This window comes from Poecilia reticulata, linkage group LG13 (genome assembly GCF_000633615.1).
Source record: "Poecilia reticulata strain Guanapo linkage group LG13, Guppy_female_1.0+MT, whole genome shotgun sequence".
Classification (NCBI taxonomy): domain Eukaryota; kingdom Metazoa; phylum Chordata; class Actinopteri; order Cyprinodontiformes; family Poeciliidae; genus Poecilia; species Poecilia reticulata.
The window spans coordinates 24228901-24248155 of NC_024343.1; the positions used below are offsets into that span (position 1 = coordinate 24228901).

Consider the following 19255-nt stretch of genomic DNA (forward strand, 5'->3'; position numbering starts at 1 on the left):
ACTGACAATAAAAGCACAGTTGGATAATGAAATGTGGATCTTCATTGCATGATTACACCAAAAAATAAAAGCGCACTGGAGAACAAAACTATACACATTTGAGTTGATAAAAATCACAAAAGGCAGCTGACATTTGTACACAGTATGGTAGACGTGCAACATTTTGCAGGTTTATGGCATCAGTTCTGAAACCAACCTTATTTTTATTACCCTAAACCAAGATAGAGGCTGCCTTCGATAGTGAAGCTGAAGCAAACTATGGCAGTGATAGTCTGCAGAACTTTATGAATTTGTATCTAGACCCACATAATTTTTTATCTCTTTAACCTTTTCTCCACTCAGAAGATGATTAAAACTCTTTGACTTGTTTTGCTTAATAGTTGTATGATTTGCAATACTGTTTATAATGTCTGAACTCGTACTCCTTTAGCTTACATTAATTTGTGATCAGATTCCAGTTAACTGGAACGATGGTAATAGTAGGGTATATTGTTGGCACATGAATGGAGGGGGAAACTGCTAAGATTTGGTTGCTCTGCCTGTTGACAACTTTTGGTGGTGTAGGTAGGGGCGGGTGTTGGGAGGTTGAGGCTTATCAATTTCTCTCAGCAATTGATGAGCTTTTACTTCAATATTTTACATAACAGAAGAGTTGCTTTAGTATTGCAACTTTGAACGTATAGAAAAGACATCTGTAGAGCATCTGAATCTTATCTTACATGTTCGTAAGACTGCCCCCTTCTGGCTAGAGATAGATGTTCCTGAAACCACTCCCTCAATTTGAATAGCAGCTCAAAGTCGAAGATCACTGAGGACTTGACTCTCCAACTTCTATTTCCTCTTTGAAAACTTGGTATTTATCAAATTTCTCATGTTCCTTCTTATTAGAACCGGACATACAACTACCATTTATGTTTTAAATAACTTTCTGATTTGAGCTTAAGCAACACGACATTTACTATTAGAATATTGCAATATCGACCAAAAAAAAGTTGAATTCTGCAATGCGGGCTAAATGAAAATCTTGTTTACCTGCCAAAAGGTTTTCAAAATGCACTTTAAATCTGAGAAAATAACCCTACTGGGACGCATATTCCAAAGTATTTAAAATAGAAACAGGAAATGTTTCTTTCATATTTTGATTTAGTTTAAGTAATATTTTGTCTCACCATCATTAGTGTTATAAGAACGAGATAAATCGATACATGGAAATAATTAAATTCGGATGTTTGTTACCCCTTTTATTTATAAAATCCAGACTCTACACACGTCTGTTAAATGATAGCTAAACGACCTTGCCACTCACAATATGACCAACACGCTGACGTATAGAAGAAGCAGCTCTTAGAGTAAGTCTTTTATTTTGAAAGTAAACTACCTACTTTCCGGTTAGGGGCGGGAACAACAACAATACTGTACTTCTGCGGCTTCTGACCGCTATACTCCTTCTCGTAAGTTGATTTTAAAGCCAAAATAAATATTACCAAAGCCTTTCAGGTGTTACGTAATAATATAACTTCTGGTGCATCTTGTTGTTTCCGGTATTTTGTACTTAATTTAAAACAGGACTCTCTTTAGCTTGCTGCGCAGTACAGCTAGCGTTGCGTTTCGTTACAATAACACACCACCAGAGTATCTGGGACCAACGGCTAAAGTTTACAGAAGCAAAGAAAAAAATAATAAAATATATTAGGTCTAATATTGGCTGTTTAGCTGTTTACAAGGACACGAATCTGGAGTTGAACTGTTACATCTGGTGCTGCTAGGCGTGGAGATGATGGAGGAGAACGAGGAGCAACCAGGTGATCATCAGCCACTGGAGAAGGAAAGTGAAAGATTCAGGTAGGATCTTCTTCCGGTTAATAAACAAGTAAATAAAGTCACATTGATGTCCTGCTCTGTAATAACGAAGGTGGATCTGGCACAGTGTTGGGTGAAATGAGATGATGCGTGGTGCACATCCTCAATAACAAAAAGTTAATCTTGTTTTTCTTTTTTGCTGTTCATTGCTTTTATATTGCTTGCAGCACTTCTGTGATGCTTTAGAATCTTTTAAACTAAATTGAAATACTTCCTATGATCTGCACTTTTAGATTAGAAATATCCTTCATTGTCCCACAGTTGGAAAACGCAGGTGTAACACCAGGATTGAAGCATGTAGGCTCACACGAAGATAAAAATATATTTAAAAAGTTGCACAAAATTAAGAATTTTTAGCTGTAGCATTACTTATAGGCATGTATTTGCTGCTTTATTTAGTACTAAACTGTCAGCATTAGAGCTCTTAAGACTGATCCATCTACTCATTCATTCGTTGTTCTTTGCTTAATTTGGGACATTCACCAAGGATCAAACTGTTTACAGTGTTGTGATTGGACAGAAATCACTTAATCACATACCCATCAGCATAAGGGGCTCCACAGAAGGCCACAACAAGGTTTTCCCTGCACTGAGTCCTGGACCTCCCATAGGATCTTCTTCCTTTGGGATGAGGCTGGATTGTCAGAGGCATCCTGATCAGATGTTTGAACCAACTCAGCCGACTCTTTTTAATGCTGCCTTTCTACTGGTGAAGCTCATTTCATGGTCTTGTTATTTCTGTTGTGGTCTAGATTTCATAATTATAGGTGAGGTGAGGGTTAAACTCTTCATCATGACATCCTCCATTACATTATAGCACCAAGTTAAAACGTATCTTCAAGTGTCAACATGAAGCTGTTCTCCTTCTTCTCTTAATCAAAGGTCTTGCTTTAAATAGTGGATCTGCTCTTTGTGCCGCCTGGTACTCCAGGGATCTCTTTAAAAAGCCTGATTGCATGAGTCATGCAGGATTGAATGTGCTGTAACACTAAACCCGGAGCACTGTTTACCACTCCGCTGCATTCTAACGGGCGGATTAGGTTGCTCAACAACATACACCTAATGCGGATTTGGAGTGAAACAAGCGGCCAGCGTGCTGCCGTCTAGCTGAGGCAGGAGCAGCTCTGTTCTCGTTTGCAACGTGGTTTCTCAATTATTTTAATAGGCCTATTGTTGGGACATTTTTCAGTGAGATTAGAGGTAGAGTTCAGAGCACAAAGGCGACTTGTAGACAAATGAGCCAATTCCCTAATCTCCCTGTCCAGCTACCCAGCCTGGACTTTCTCCACTTCCCTTTTGGTGGTTTGATTCTACACTAAAAGCGCTCTCGACTCCCTTGATTCACTCTCTAATCAACCTGTTTTTAATATTTTTTGCTGAGTCCTTCAGATAACTTTAGAACCTTCTCAGTGGGGGATTCAGGGAGTTCTTACTGGATTTGCATCTCGAGCCAGAATGGACGAAATCAGCGGTCTGCTGGGAACCATGGGGCGCGTCCGCAGTGACACCCTCTCTTCTGATGCCACACAGTCAACGGCAAGCAAACTGGCTCTGCGCCATCGGCTAAACCAGCTGATGACCTGTGTGGATGACCTGGACCCCAAAACCGAGTTGCACCAGAAAATGGTCAAGACCCTGGACAGTGCCTTCCTCTCCTGTGCCAAGAGAGTCAACAAGCCAAAAAAGGACAACTTCAGGTGGAACAAGAAGGAGCTGGACCCAGAGATCAGTTTTTTAGAGAAATAATTTTGCTTTGTTTGTTATTTTTTTATATCTATACCTCTCTGTGCTCTCAACAAACTTCTTTATTTCTCCTTAATAACAGCTGTGCTCAACTCAGAGCACAGTCCGGGCTCTGAGTTGAGTCTTAACAAACTGTAGCGCCTGATTTGCTTCTGGCGGCGGTATCTCACTGCTGCCATTGTAACAGCTTCCACGCTCAGGCTTGATGAGCTTTTCTTTGGTTGGTGGTTAAAGAGAAGTGCTGACCCAAAAGGTTTTCAGAATAAGCCGAAGCAGATTGAATTAATTCATTTGATTCATTTTTTTTCTTCCCTTCTTCCAGACTTCACATGGTGACGTGGAACGTGGCGACGGCTGATCCTACTGATGATGTGGCCTCACTTCTCCACTTGAACTCGCCAAAGACTCCTGACCTCTATGTCATAGGGTATGGCTGAAGTTTTCTTTTTCATATATGCACAAGTGGCAAAAATGTTGGTAAGTCTTTGTTAATGAATAAGAAACCCCCACAATGGTCACTGAAATAACTTGAAACCGACAAAAGTAATGAAAATGGAGCAATGAAAATCAAACACTGCCGTCTCATTAAGAGTTACAGAAATTGTTTGGTTTCAGTTACACGTACTATCATTTTTGTCCAGGCTTGTTTGTTTTTTTAATTATTCTGTTGAAAGACAATTCAGATGCAGTGTCAGATTTTCATTTGTTATTTTCAGTTAATTTTTATGTATTATTACTATTATTACTTTCAAGTTATTTCTGTGGCCATTGTGGCTTTTTCGGCCATTACTAGAGGGGTACCGACAATTTTGTGTGCATTTATATGGCAGATTGACAGTCATACCTGTATGTGCTCAGGCTGCAGGAAGTTTACTCAGGACCAGTGAGGTTTGTGTCGGACATGATGTTTGACGACCCCTGGAGTCAGCTGTTTACTTCCACCCTAGCTCCGTTGAATTACATCAAGGTACATTTCCTCTATACAAATCCATGCAATGGACATATTTTGCATGGTAAATGAGAACAAACAATGAATACTTTCAAACTAAGGGTTGCATATGTTGCGAAACGACGTGTTTCAGGTGTCATCGATAAGAATGCAGGGTCTACTGCTGCTATTCTTCTCCAAACTGGAGCACGTCCCCTTCATCAGAGACATCCAGGCCACCTACACCCGCACCGGCATATTTGGTTACTGGGTGAGCAGTAAAGACACACGGAAAATTTCAGTTCAATTCAAATTGAGCTTTGAATTGAATTTCAATTGAAATGAAGCACACACACACACGCACGCACACACCCCACCCCACCCACACACACACACCCCCCCACACACACACACACACTCTAGATCACATTTTTACTCTTATTAGGACTTTGTAATAGGGTGAAAAGAGGGCCTAAGCTGTTTCTGAATGCAGCAATGTTCTCACCAGGAGTGTTTGAAAACACTAATGTTTCACTATTTGTCGTTAAAAATAAATAAAAACTGTAATGTGAAAAACGTGAGGAGCACATTTTCAAATGCGCACTCAGAAACTTGAAGTTCCACATTTATATTTTTAGTCCAGTAGTTCCTTAAGCCACACTGCATCCTTATTATTCTGTTTGATTCATGAACCGAACCAAAAAAGCAGAAGGAAATTTTTGTACGTTTCAGTGCTTCATACGTTTTTCCTCTTACTCCTGCATATTTGACTGTTTTATTTCTCTCCCTTCCTGTTTGTCTGTCAGGGCAACAAAGGCGGAGTGTCGGTTCGTCTGTCTTTTTATGGACACATGCTCTGCTTCCTCAACTGCCACCTGGCTGCTCATATGAAGTATGCAAATGAAAGGGTGGATGAGTTTGAGCACATCATGGACACGCAGACCTTCGATTGCAAGAAAGCTCCAAGAATAATCGACCACAGGTGAGAAAACACACGCGGCTCAAACAGCACAGGTAACATGTTTTATTAATTTCTGCTGTTGTTCTGATCAGGCTGGTGTTCTGGTTCGGAGATCTCAACTTCAGGATCCAGGACCACGGCATGCACTTTGTCCGCTCGTGTATCAACAACCAAACCTACAACCTGCTGTGGAGTCATGACCAGGTTGGACTTTCACCGTCTTTCAGCTCGTATTTGTGAGAGAATCCAGGGGTCATCCGTCAGTACTTGGCTAACTACGATGATGCTGTGTGAAAAACATGTTGTGTTTTCAGCTGATCATGATGAAGAAGAAGGAGAAGCTGCTGCAGGAGTTTGAAGAAGGACCGCTGGACTTTCAGCCCACATACAAATTTGACTTGAACTCAGATACCTACGACAGCAGGTACTCGGATTGAAATCATCATGATGATTAAAATCATCATGATGATTAAAATCATCATTTTATTTCTAATTTGTGTTTATTTTATCTTCACCTCTTTTTAACTTTACAGATTCTACGCAACATGGTTTGGCTTTAAGTAAGCGTTCCTAAAGTCTAATCATATGCACATTTCCCTAAAATACAGGACCTTCTAAAGTCACTCAAACTCCTGAACTCTTCCACGTTTCGCCATGTTATAAACACAAATTTTACTGCAGATACAGATGAGGCCAAAGTTATTCATATCCGTTGCAGATTTAGTTTTACTTGTCATTTAATTTTACCAGTATGGTTCATCTGACTGGAAGTGATGGTAATAGCTTTGGGGTGATCCAATCAGGGTCCTGATCACGAATTATAAAAAGGATTTGATTGTTATATTGCCAGTAAATAACTTACGATAGATTATTTATAAAACTATAAATCATTATTGACACGACAATTTTAATAAAATGTAAATAAAACCAGGTAAATTATTTTGATTTGATTAAATGTCTATGCTCTTTTCCACACAGTTTTATTGTTTTTGGAGATACCTCTATTTTCCAACATGCTTTTGAGATCTAAGTCAGTGAGGGTTATGAATAATTTGGGGCTCAAATGTACATTGAAGTTTGTGGCTGTAACATGGCAAAATCTGACTGAAATAAACAGTATTTAACTTTTATTTTAAAAAATTGTTTTTTTAGATGTTTAACATGTCCTGATAGTGCAACATAAAACAGATAATCTGAAAAAAATTGAGCTCCTCTGCCTCCACTCTGCGGTCCTACTACCATCTGCAGAAGACACCGCTCTGTCAGAAACAACCAATCAGAGTCAGCAGAGTAGCTCTCTGCTGGGCTACAGATTGGCCAGCACTAGCATTAGCATTAGCAATAGCAGCACTGGGAGAAGGAGGTGGAGAATGTCAATTTTTCTCACAGATTTTCTAGTTCTTGTTATGCTGTCATGACATAATAAAGGTTTTAAGAAATATATAAAAAACATTTTTTATAAAAGTTACATATTCAGCTTTCAAAAAAGTTTGAGAGGTATGAATACTTTAGGTAGGCTCTGTATTTGGCCTTACCTAATTCATCTAACCATGCTTTAATGTGCATATGTACCACTTTTACCTTCTGGTAAAAGTGACATATTTTAAGCATCATATTTAAACCTTAGCTAAGCGATAATAGCAAACTTGAACAAGCAGAGATGGTTATGAGTTTTAAACTCAGCCTGTCTTTGCACACAAAGCCTAAAATATATTTTTTTCCAGTTTATTTCTGATGTTGGGGAAATGACCCTTTGGGTTTTTTAAGCCCTACGACCCAAAAAGCTTTCATTAGATTATTTAATAGATTTAAATCATAAAAGTATTTCACGTATATATGAATAGTGAAATCACAGTACTCATGAAGAGTTAGTGATATTTGACTTTAGGGTGAAATTCACTTAAAAATCATTTTAACCTTTGCAGGTGAACTTAATGTGACCTTCTCTAAACTGTTGCACACGTCCAACTGTTTAAAGCTTCAGTGCATTTTGCTCAACTTCTTGTTCTTCAACAAAGAACCTAACAACAGGTGTTTGATCCATGATTCAGTCAATTAATTTCTTGGTTCACATTTTGAAATCTTGAGACCAAGACGATTGGGTTTGCAAGGCTGAGCTTAGCTCACCATCACAAGGTTGTAACACAGATCCATATTCTACATTTTTCACCCCAAAAGCCAAATTTTTCCAACTTTTTGTGAGTAGTACGTATTAAATGCTATATGAATAAAAGATACGGATTGTGAAGCACCGTTGGTATCTGTTACCTGTATTAACTCCTGTTAACCCTCACTGTTTACCACCACACTACTACTTTTTAGGATTGTTTATTTAAAAGGGAGCATGTTTTCTAATATGGCTGGCTTATTATCTAACATGTGTGGACAGAAATAGAGATTGCGCCACTTCTTGACCAGTGACTGTATTAAGTTTCACAGTATTAGCAGGAGTGATTGTAAGATTAGGCCGTTAGGGTTCTGAACCCTCACAGGTGCGAAGCTGCTCTCTGCATCATTCAGGTTTGAATACTTTGCTTTTATGACCAACATTAGAAACAACCAGTTGGTTACACAAACCATTCTTTTTTCTTTTTTTTTTTAAACAAATTGCCTGTAAAGTCAAATTAAAGGATTAGCATTGTTGTTGTCACCACAAGCTCTTTCCTGTTTTAATTTACAGCAAGGATAGACACAGCAAGATTCCTACAACTTTAGCATTTAACAGTCGTACTGAGTATAGATGCTAGAAATTGCAACAAACTCGTCCATTTAACAGATCTTCCTACTTACAATTTTGTATTTCATGTATGCATTATGAGGGAAAGGGTGTGTAAAGAGGATAGACTAACATGTTTAAATGAATATTTGAATCCATACATCCAACTCAGAAAATGCTAACACATAATTTCAAACTTTCTTTTTTTCTCCTACACAAATTGAGAGAAATAACGTGCTCAGCTGCACCACTCAGATTGAATGCTGTATAAAAATAATTTATTGGAAATTTAATGCTAAGAGATTGGAAATAAAGATGTTTCACTTGTTTTAAACACCTGCAGCTTTAACATAAATAAAATATTCAAATATGTGATGGAGCAAAATGTCAATATAGGCATAGTTTTATTCTTTCCCCTCCATAATGTTGCACCACCATGTTCTGGCTGATCACCTAAAATCTCTACCAAAGCTATAAAGTTTGTAGCTGTCATGTGATCAAATGTAAATAAGTTCAACAAATATCAATACCTTTGCAAGGTATTGATCCTCTCAGGAAACAAGCTTATTTTTATTTTCCAAACTGACATTTCCCATCCTATATCGTCTGTGATCACCTGTCTAGTGGTAAGAAGCGAAAACCTGCCTGGACCGACCGGATTCTGTGGCGTGTCCGACCCAAATCCCAACCCAACGACGAGCAAGATGAAAACGATGTAAAGGAGAAGAAGCAACTGAAAGAGGAAGAGGAGTATCCTCTGAAGGTCCGGCAGGACTTGTACACCAGCAACATGGAGTTCAGCATCAGTGACCACAAACCTGTGATTGGCATCTTCACCCTGGAGGTGAGAAACTCCAGCAAGTGGGAAGAAATGTGATGAATCAGAGCTCAATTCTCTTGCTTTGTTTCTTCATTCTGCATTAGTACAGTTTGAGCTCAAGGCCTCTGTCTTTGAGGCTACATATGTGAACTGAAACCTCTTATTGCGTTCACAGCAATGCTAAGAATTACTGTTGAAAATATCAGATTTGGCCTACAGATGAGCTGCAATCCATTTGTATTCAGAACCTGAGAAATTCTGACTTCTGAGTTGGAAAAAGGAACTGTAAGGTCCCCCAGATTCAGACTTCCCAATCAGGAAGTCAGAGAATTTTTCAAACAACGACTTTATGATTTTGAGTCATTTTAAGACAAGATGACAAAATGAAGATTGACTTTGTTTTTGTCATCTTGACAATAGATTAGAGGTATGAATAAATACACATTGTTTGGTTTCCTCCTGCAGTGTTAGAGACTTTATAATGACTGTATTTGCTGTTAAACACCCATTAAAGTTGGTGTCTCTGTCCTTATAGCTGACGAAGATGCACCAGACTCCTCTGGTGAGTCTGCATGCAGAAGGCGACTGGAGTGCGGACATTGACTCCATTGTTCTCTACAACCCCCTGCAGCCCTTCCCATCCAGTACTTGGGACTGGATTGGACTCTACAAGGTTATCCTTCCACCAGCAGCTCATTAGGGTTTCTGTTTCTACCTCACTCACACCATGTCTGGATTTCAGGTTGGATTCAGCAGCGTGTCGGACTACATCACCTACACGTGGGTCAAAGACGATGAAGTGACCTTTAACGACGAAATGATGCAGGTGGGAGCTAAAGAAGCCTGGAGTGTTGCTAAGTCTGAGTGGAAAGGTTTGCAGAGGCGTTTTACTCTTTTGTTGTTTTTAGGTGTTCATGGGTAAAGAGGAAATCCCGGTTAGGGGGGGAGAGTGTGTCCTGTGTTACTACAGCAGCAACCTGCGGTGCATCATTGGAATTAGTGAACCATTTAAGGTGAGCGATCAACAAAAGCATGCATTAATATGAAAGAAAGTGTGCATTGCACTAGGAATGATGATATGATTGTCCTTATGGAGTGTTTTGATTTGGGGACATAATCCTTCAATATATTATATAGTTAATAATATATAGTTATTAATATTTCTATTGGATTACAGTCTGCTTAGCACTCAGCAGGGTGTCCACACATCCTCAAAAAGTCTTAAAGTCATGTATCTAAAATTAAGACCTTAAAATGTCTTAAATTCATTAGAAAACGTGTAAGTTGATCTTAAATACTCACTAGTCTTAAAATTTGTTGCGGCAAGACTGTTTAATGTCCTATATTTTATGTAGTTCTTTTTTTTTTTCATGGGACTTTTCTGTCAGTCAGAAGTTGAGACATCTTCATTACGTTCTGTGACTTGAGGCTATTCAGGATACCACCGATTAAGTTGCTAATAAACCCTTGAAAGTTATTTGGATTTTCTTGATCTTTATTGGTAAGTGTAAGTTATCACCAGTTGGCTGGATGACTTTTGTCTGTGCCTTTGGCTCACTTCTGTTGCCAACCAGTACAATACAACATGCATTCTCTGGAAAAAACGCACGGCGCTATTATATAAAATATAGTATTTCTTTTTGTACATTTCTGTTGTGAGACAGGTCTTAAGTTTTATTCATAATAGTCTTAAAAAGTCTTAAATTTGAGTTGGTGAAATCTACAAAAACCCTCAATAAAGGAACATTTTACTACTCAGATTTTCCAATGTACTTTCTTTTTTTTTTTTTATCTTTATATTTTTAGGTCCAAGAGTCCAAGGTAGCTGTGGCAGAAGGCTTGTTTCCTGAGAGGATCAATGGACTGGACAGAATAGCAAGAAGTGAAGACTTTTGAAGTAAATCGCTCCCAGATGTGGAACAACTGATCTGGTTTCTTGACCTCCAGCTCAGAGTTCAAATTAGGAATCTCATCCCCACTGAGCCCAAAACCTCTGTGGTTGGTACATTTTTCTGGAATGAGTGGTCTTCTGGTAGACAGACCAACTGCTGTATTAATACCTGGCTAATGTCCAATAGCTTATAGATGTAAAGACGAAGGACATTGGAGAATTTCCTTAAGACCAGCTCAGGGATGAAGGAACCATTTTTTCAGCTTCTGCTAGAAGACAGCAACCCTCCAGTAAACTGTCAGCTTGGAAAAGGGAATTAGGAAGCAAACTTTTCTCTTTCCATGCTATCTCAATTTATATGTGAACTTTTCACATTTTCAGCAATTATATACTTTTTTCTGAGAGCCAGTATGTGCTTGTGCAATGCACTGATTTCTCATTTTACAGCATTTTCCTCTCATTGAAGAAAATAAACCTTAAAAACAGAGATTCTTTTATTAAATTATAAGGTGTACATACAGAAAGAGTGAAATGTTTAGAAAAATGAGAAGTTTTTGTTCTGGAATACTTCTCTTTATCTGTGTACTGTCATGAAAAAAAATCACTGCTGTTGTGTGAAAGCTGGATGCGATTGTAATTTTAAATTATTTGGTGATTATTGTTGTAGAGACAAGCTGCTGTACAAAGACAAATGACAATTTGACAGTTTGGATTTTAAAGCTCTCCAGTTGTTCACTGAGAACTGAACTGCTGTTTTATTAGTTGGATCTGTTTCCAATGACTCCAGGTCAGCTTTGCAACTTCAGCCCTCATGAGTTTAAAAGAAAATATTGAAATCATTCCCTTTTAATGTAGATTGTGGCATCACTGTAAACTTAATGAATATTTTTGCACTGTTTAATGTTGTTAAACGTAAATATATATTGAAAATTTGTCATTATTATTCAGTATATGTTTTGTGGCAAATTCATCAAGTGCCTTTAAAGCAATTGTCTAAACTGAACTGTATGCTGCTTAACATAACTTTGACCTCTTCATCACCAGTACCTTATATTTAATCTTTCGACATCTTTATTGCTTATTTTTTCAGATCTCATTTGGATCTTTCTGTTATAAGCTTAGAGCCTCATCTCGGCTCTCTGGAAAATTTTTTGCTGTTGACTTTTTTTGTCAGCTGCTTCTTTGCAAATGTACTGTAAAAAAAAAACAAAAACAAAAAAAAAACTTCAAAAATAAAACTTAAATAATTCCCTACTTAATCTTGGTTTTATTCGTTTGTTGGTATTCATGCTGGAAAATGTACAGTTTATGGTAAATGGCATTTTTAATCGGTTTTGAGCTAACTTACTGTAATTTTTGTAAAATTTTAGATGATCTAGGAATGTTAACCAATCCAGAGTTTACACTTTTAATACTTTATAAAAACCTACATGCTACTAACACTTTGGTAAATAACAGCACTCAGGATGGAAATGATCTGGGGATATGACTTGGTAAATGTCAGAGAACTGATGTATTCAGGAAAAATACCTGCTAAGGAATCATCTATAACATAAAACAATTAAACAACTGTGATTGATTGATAAAAATTAGATAATAGATTTATTAATAATCACCTGAATAAATAGTAAGTTATATACTGCCCGGTTTTTAAAATGCTCTAAAATTCCAACTATTAGATTAACAGCCAATAAAGCACACATGGTTTCATTGTGATTCTGCTGCAGATTTTAATATTTTTTTTCCCAATTAAACAAATGGACTGTCCAGTGCCATGGACAGCAACACCTCAGATTTGGCTCATTTAACAGGACCGAACTTCAAAAATAATGTTATTTGAAACTTGTAGAAAAACACCTTAGTGACCTTTGACGAGAAAAATTAAATATTTAATCGTTTTGGAATTGTCTCTATGTTGATATGCTAGTGTACGACTTGACTTGAATGCACCATGGAGTAAAAACGCGGCGGTCAAATGCTGCGTTGAAGTGCAGCTGCGTTGAAGTCCTAAAGCGAGATTCCTCCGCGGAGGAATCTCGCTTTAGGATTGGTCGACCGGTTGCCATAGTAACCATTTGTTTTGTTAATTTGTGCCTGTGGTCAGCGGGATCTCCGCTACATTTTCTCTGTATCAGCTGCGCGAAAGAAGGTGCGTTTCACACAGAAAATAATTTATTCATAAACTTATATTGATATCGATTTAAAAATGTTACTTTTTTTTATTAAAGAGCACTGGTTAGCTAACAGGTTCAGGTTTGGGTGACTTGTTGCTAATGTCAACGGTTTTTTTTTTTATTGTTGAACAAAAGCTCCGACGTAAAAAGAAAGTTCAATGTATTTTATGGTGTAAGTATTCGGAAATAGTATTTTATTAAGGCCTTTCGAAGACACACAATAGAATCTCCACAGTCAAGATAAGGCTTTAAACAGTACATTTCATTCTGTAACTTGTAGTTACAGCAGCTTGTACTTTTAGCAGCTTTAACTCTCAGTCTCTCGTACTGTTGTTTCCCATAGTTTTTTTTTTTTTTGCAGGACTGCTTCAGTTGTTTTATAGCGAATTTCCTGCCAGGCTTTAGCTGTATGGCAGACTACTTCACCTTTAACCTCAAACGGTGTCTGCAGACATTAATTCAAACTGCTGAACAGTTTGTATGACGTTTTTGTGCCTATGTGCTGTGTGTTAGGTTAGGTCAGGACATTGTGACCTATCATTTTAACTTTAGACCACATTCGTCCAAAGAGCATTGCTTAGTAAGTCAGTTGTTTAACTTTAAAAACGATGCTTTAAGAGAGACAAAGCTTTCTTCTGGCAGCCATTCCTAAAAAGTAATTTGGGCTGCAGCAAGTGATTATTTTATTAATTGATTAATCTATCGAGTATTCTATTATTTGGATAATAGAATGATCACATTCTGTAGATTTTTAATTCAAGCCTTTTTTTATCCAATATTAAAATATATAAATAAATAATTAAATTCCCTTTTTACCTTACCATCAATACAGCATAAAAATCATCTATTTATTGTTTGTGTTAACTGATTAAAGGTGCTTAACAGGACATTTTTTAAATACAATCTCAACATGCAGAAGCTAAAAAAAGATGCCACTCGAGGAGTTCTGGGTAGAACAAATTTACAAAGGCTTTTTAAATCTTAAATAAAAAATGTAAATATTTTTTGCGTGTTCTTTCAGCAAACAGTCTGCATACTCAAATTAATGGAATACTAAATTAGTTGACGATTATTTCAATAATGGATTCATCATGATTAATCAGATTAATTGTTTCAACCCTGAACGCATTACCTGCTTAGTCCATTTCTAAGTGTACTGACATGATATTTATGTTTTGTTTAATAAATAATGGCATAGTGGAATGCATTTTGTTTTTTGTGTACTTAAAAATTTATTTAAATCATTTTAAAACCAGGTAAAGCCCAAAGAATTTTTAAATTTTCCCAAACATCTAAAAACCCAGATATAAAAGAGGTAAATTATTTATATTTAACCTGTTATCCGCTCCTCTGACATCCTCCTTTTCTGTCTCTCCTCAGAACCATGTCTGTCCTAGACGTGAGTATCCCAAAATTTGATGGACCTGATCTCCTCAATGTTGAGGTTGTCCTGAACCGCTCTGAGCTCTTTCGAGCAGAGTGCAAGAGGCTCATGTCAGAGTCTGAGAGCGCATGTATCCGTATGCAAAATGGTGACAGTAAGCGCCTTGGTAAGTAGGGGAGGACGGGGTTTGTGGTGGCTCATGTTTAGAATTAAAGGAAATTGCTTGGCTGTAATTGAGCTGTGATCTTTTTCTTTTCTCTCTCTGATGTTCAGATCAGCGGGTCAGAGACATTCAGTTTTTAAGGAAGGAGGTGGAGATGAAGCTCGAGGAGCTTATTCCAGAGATTGATGCCCTTGAAGTCTTACAAAGCAGAGTGGTGAAGGCCCTGGTGATGAACCAAGACGCAATGAAAGTCACTCTTCTCTGTCTGGAGGCGAGGTGAAACCACCAAATCAGAAGCAAACGGCCTATCTTTCTCTTTTCTGTCTTAAGCATCTGGCAGCTGTCCTGGAATGTCAGTAACTTTAAGCTTAAACTCCCAGCTGTTGAGTGAAAATGTTCTGCTATGTGGCTTGCAGAAGGAAACGGGCCCCTTCTGACAGGGTGCATGATGCGGTGGACGCCGAGCTGCTGAAAGAATGTTCGATGTTTCAGGAAGTGACAGGTCTACTTCAGATTGTGCTAGAGCAGATTGCTGAGCAGATACGGTGAGAACTCTGGCTAATATCTGTATATCGTTTTGCCCTATAATGATGCTACTGAATGAGTATACATTTCATAAACACAAACATGAAATGACGCTCATCTTCTTTTATTACTCCAGTCTGGACAGGTCTGCTAAGTTCTACTTAGAACAGGATCTGAAGGAGAAATTTCAAGCTCAAAACATTGACAACTCTTGTGCCTTGATGACCGTGCAGACAATCCCTAATATGCAACTGTCCAAGAAAAACATCACTATGCTTTCAAGGTAAACCATCGGCTTCTTGTTGTTCCCAGAAAACAAGAAATATTATAGTATAGCTACTGTAAAGCCTGTTATTTGAAGCCCTCTTTATTGATTACTTTAAATGCAGCTATTACACAAAATAGTAAGCCCCTAACAGGCTTCAGGTAAAAATTGGAATTTGCAGACAGAATGTTGCAAGCATTTGTCATCCATCCATGATTCTACACTTAATTTCTTATACCGGCCTGTTGTGGTGGTGAACTGAGAGGGTTTGGACAGGACTGGACATTTGATCAAAATGCAACAGAACAGCACACAAGGAGACAGGTTAAGCTAATAAAAAAGTAGCCATTTTGTTCTATTGTGGGAGGAAGCTGGAGTACCTGGAGAGAGCCAGTATTTTCAGTCCAAGCTGTTTTCTAAGGTTTTCTGTCCCTCTTCCAGCGCAACAGTTAGCCCAAAGCAGTGGGAGAACATCTCAGACCTCAACATAGCCAGGGCCGAGCAGCAGAAGAATAACTCTTTGTCCCTGCGCGCTCTGGTGGAGTCTCTGCTGTCGCAGTCGGCTGACGACATGCAGAAGCAGTTCAGGGCTACTAATGAAGCCTTGCAGCTCAACATTCAGTTGATCAAGGCTGCCAAGACCCAACTGGAAGATAAACTTCCCAAGGTAGGGCTCAATGTGCGGTTTATTTAAGGGAGATGCAAAGAGATGTTGCATCTCCCTTAGATGCTCAAATCTGGTGCCCCCTGAACAAACGAGGAACATAAATCTGTGACATGTCACTAACAGTGTTTTAATATGTATATCTTAAGAAGAGAATAACTTCAAGTTCCATGTATTTTCTAGTAAAGTTGTGTGTGGTTAATCAACTCAAAATAGTGTATCACTATTTTCTGAATACAGTCTGATGTAGTCTTCTTCAGAAGTTGGTAATAAAACAGCTTCATGACATTTAAGATACACAACAGACAGGTCAGGGAGAGAAAGTTGCGGACAAGTTAGAAGAGAAAGTAGTTACAAACAATATTCCAAGATCAGAAGGAGAGTATGACAGGTCACTCTTCACCAAAATTGACAAGGTGTGCATTAGCCAGAACAGCAGCCAAGAGAACCGTGGTAACTCTGGAGCAGCTGCAGAGATGCACATCTATTGGTATAGCATGTAATAGGACAACTATTAGTTGTGCAATGCCCAAATGTATCAAATTGAAGGCCACTGTTGAAAGAGATCAAAGCAAATATGTGCAACAAGGTGAACTGGTTGGGGGGATGTTAGAATGGCTCAGTCAAAGTCCATACCAAAGCCTAAACTAGAATCTATGGCTTTACTTGAAAACCACTCCTCTTCCAAAACCTTTAGTCTTTAGATGGGCAAATCTGTGGATACATACCACCAAATACACGCAGCTGTAAAGACAGTATATAGATAAGGTGTGGACTCACAAGAGCATGGAGGGGGCAGAAACATTTCCGTTCTTTGTCTGTAATTAGACAAAGGAAATGCATACTTTTGTTTTGTTTTAGAATAATCCATAACTGCCCAACAGTTAGCAGAGCTGTAGGACAGTTATGGATTGTTGTTTACCACCAGAAACAAAAGAGAAGTATTAACAAAATCAGTAAAAACATATCAACAATAAGGTGAAATCAAGAAGTAATAATGACTTATAGTAATTAAATGTGCTCCGTATTCAAAGAAATACATATTGCTCCGATACTGTCTCTGCAACTTGCTTTAGATTTATTCTCTAATTTGGTTTCTTTGAGACTGCAGGGATTCATGGTTATTGTTATGGGTGCTTCTCTCTAGGTCATGTGTGAGATCAGCAACCTTCAGAGGATCAAAGAGGATCTGCTAGCAGCCATCGCAGAGAGTGAACAGTTCCTGAGTTTGGCCCAGGCCCGGCTTCTTCTGCGCAAAGAGAGGCCTGGCAAAGAGCAGTGTCTCGACGCAGCCCAGATCCAGCTCCTCGCCGAGGTTGAGCAGCTCAACCTTCACATCACCAAGTGAGTCCTACAATATGATACATGTTGATTGATGTTGTTTGTGTGTTTCCATTTGCTTCTGAAAACAACCCAAGTGCTTAGAAAGCCCCCCAGCCATTTTTCACCAATAAGTTAATGTTTTTTGGTGTGTGGAAAACGAGCCATTTCAAAAACCTTTCGAACGTAACATCACAAATCAGCAGGCATTGCCCTTCAACTAGCAACCAAATCAGAACCCAGCCCATTACCTATCAACCCAAGTGCCAGCATGTTTGGTCAGCTGGTTTTACTGCTGCATGTGCCCTGTACTGACTACTAGAAAAGACGTGTGTTTTGTTGTTGACTTACCATCCAGAAACGACTTGCTGCATTCTTTTTGTGGTTGGTTGTGCAGGAGGCTCTACTTCTGCTTTTCAAATTTGTACATTTGCATATTTGTGTGTCTGATTGCAGGCATTTTCACAAGCGAGTGTAAACATTGAGTTGGGGTTGTGGCCAGCAACAGCTTATTTGGATTTAAAGTAACAAGATACCCTAAAACTGCTCATTCTTTAAGAAGCTCAAAATAGGCAGAAGTGACCAGATTGAAATATCATTATCTGAGAAAGATTCTGTGCAAAAAGTGTAATGAACATGTTTTGATCTAACCTGTTCAAGGAAGTATGACAGGTCATCTTTAAAATGACTATCCTCACACTTTTGTCATAGATCAATGTATTTACAGATCCCTTTCCTGTCCTGTTCGATTTGGCGTTCCACAGGGTTCTGTTTTGGGGCCATTGTTGTGTCTGCTGTACCTGATACTGTCATCTTTTAAGGATATTTCCTATTATTGCTATACAGATGATATCCAGTTCTTTTGTCTTCCAAATGAAGTTTTGAAACAGTACGTTTTACTATAGTAAATTTAAAGCTCTATGTCTGCAAGAATTTTTCTATAGTTGAATGAAGAAAAAACTTAAGTAATAATCTTGTTGGTTCCAGGAGTAGTAACTATAAAGATAAAGCTTATCCTCCAGCCTCTGTTATTTGACTAAATCTTCAGTTAGAAAGTTTAGGATAGCCTTTGACTCATGTTTTATATCTGAAAATCATGTCAAACCTCCGTTTCGACCCTGTTTCTACCATCTGCTAAATATTGCCAAGTAACGTCTGAAAGGCTACAATTTCTAGAGCTTTAAAGTGAGTGCTACAGGATTCACAGAAATACCGAGCACATTTACCGGAATATTACTGGAAACCCACCATCCCATTTCTAGTTTCACAGATGTTTTCAGAGTTCCCTGTTCATAAGAATTGCACTTCAGAGCTCGTCATGACATGGCTGTTTGTTTTTTATTCTGTTCCGTCAGACTACGTGAGGAACTGGCTCTGTCTGAGGAGGAGCAGAGGGCGCTGGTTCGCTGCCAGCTGGAGCTGCAGGAAAACATTGAGATCAAAGCCAACTCTCTTTACATTGATGAGGTCGTCTGCATGCAGCTTAGGGAGCCCGTCGTCATTTGCCACGTCTGACCAATCAGCGGAAAATCTTCATGTGTGAATGTTATTGATACATACAGGCATGTACAATATGTCAGAAAATAAAGTTATAAAAAATACCTATTTTCTTTACTCTGTGACTAAAACTTTTCTCGTTTAAAATCACTTACTAAAGCTTTTATGTCGGCACACTGCCTGGCAAAACTAATTATACCTCTTGAACTTCAACTTCTCTGTAGTTTGAGACTTTTGTGTGAGACACCAACACTAAAGTAGGGGACTATTGTGAAGTGGAAGGAAGGTGATGCATGGTTTGACATTCTGCCAAATTACACACAGGTGAACCCAATTTTTAGATT

The 19255-nt window shown here is 38.4% G+C and overlaps 2 protein-coding genes across 6 annotated transcripts; both read left to right on the top strand.

Annotated features, from left to right (window-relative positions):
• The first annotated feature begins 834 nt into the window (after positions 1 to 834).
• Positions 835 to 12126, top strand: inpp5ka (inositol polyphosphate-5-phosphatase Ka). 5 transcript variants are annotated; one of them, XM_017308056.1, is made up of 14 exons: positions 835 to 853; positions 1767 to 1842; positions 3926 to 4030; positions 4462 to 4570; positions 4686 to 4802; positions 5338 to 5513; positions 5585 to 5696; positions 5807 to 5916; positions 6026 to 6052; positions 8833 to 9052; positions 9564 to 9701; positions 9771 to 9854; positions 9937 to 10041; positions 10835 to 12126. In XM_017308056.1, exons 2-14 carry the CDS (start codon positions 1775 to 1777, stop codon positions 10922 to 10924), a joined length of 1461 nt encoding a protein of 486 aa, XP_017163545.1. In that variant the 5' UTR covers positions 835 to 853; positions 1767 to 1774; the 3' UTR covers positions 10925 to 12126. The 5 variants fall into 5 exon arrangements, with proteins under 5 accessions (XP_017163545.1, XP_017163543.1, XP_017163544.1 ...); XM_017308054.1 differs by lacking the exon at positions 835 to 853 and adding an exon at positions 1379 to 1451; XM_017308055.1 differs by lacking the exon at positions 835 to 853 and having other exon boundaries at positions 1401 to 1842.
• An 833-nt stretch (positions 12127 to 12959) lies between these two features.
• tekt1 (tektin 1) lies at positions 12960 to 19015 on the top strand. Its single transcript, XM_008426175.2, has 8 exons — positions 12960 to 13068; positions 14474 to 14643; positions 14751 to 14916; positions 15057 to 15185; positions 15302 to 15448; positions 15872 to 16097; positions 17242 to 17438; positions 18770 to 19015. Exons 2-8 carry the CDS (start codon positions 14478 to 14480, stop codon positions 18927 to 18929), a joined length of 1191 nt encoding a protein of 396 aa, XP_008424397.1. The 5' UTR covers positions 12960 to 13068; positions 14474 to 14477; the 3' UTR covers positions 18930 to 19015.
• Positions 19016 to 19255: the final 240 nt, after the last annotated feature.

What these genes read in the sequence shown, in the direction of transcription:
- inpp5ka (XM_017308053.1), top strand. Translation starts at nt 3,316, where the DNA reads ATGGACGAAATCAGCGGTCTGCTGGGAACCATGGGGCGCGTCCGCAGT. An exon ending in CCGGCATATTTGGTTACTGG is followed by an intron (nt 4,803 to 5,337) that starts GTGAGCAGTAAA and finishes TTTGTCTGTCAG; the next exon opens with GGCAACAAAGGCGGAGTGTC. An exon ending in TTGGCATCTTCACCCTGGAG is followed by an intron (nt 9,053 to 9,563) that starts GTGAGAAACTCC and finishes CTGTCCTTATAG; the next exon opens with CTGACGAAGATGCACCAGAC.
- tekt1 (XM_008426175.2), top strand. Translation starts at nt 14,478, where the DNA reads ATGTCTGTCCTAGACGTGAGTATCCCAAAATTTGATGGACCTGATCTC. An exon ending in TGGTGACAGTAAGCGCCTTG is followed by an intron (nt 14,644 to 14,750) that starts GTAAGTAGGGGA and finishes TCTGATGTTCAG; the next exon opens with ATCAGCGGGTCAGAGACATT. An exon ending in CTTCTCTGTCTGGAGGCGAG is followed by an intron (nt 14,917 to 15,056) that starts GTGAAACCACCA and finishes TGTGGCTTGCAG; the next exon opens with AAGGAAACGGGCCCCTTCTG.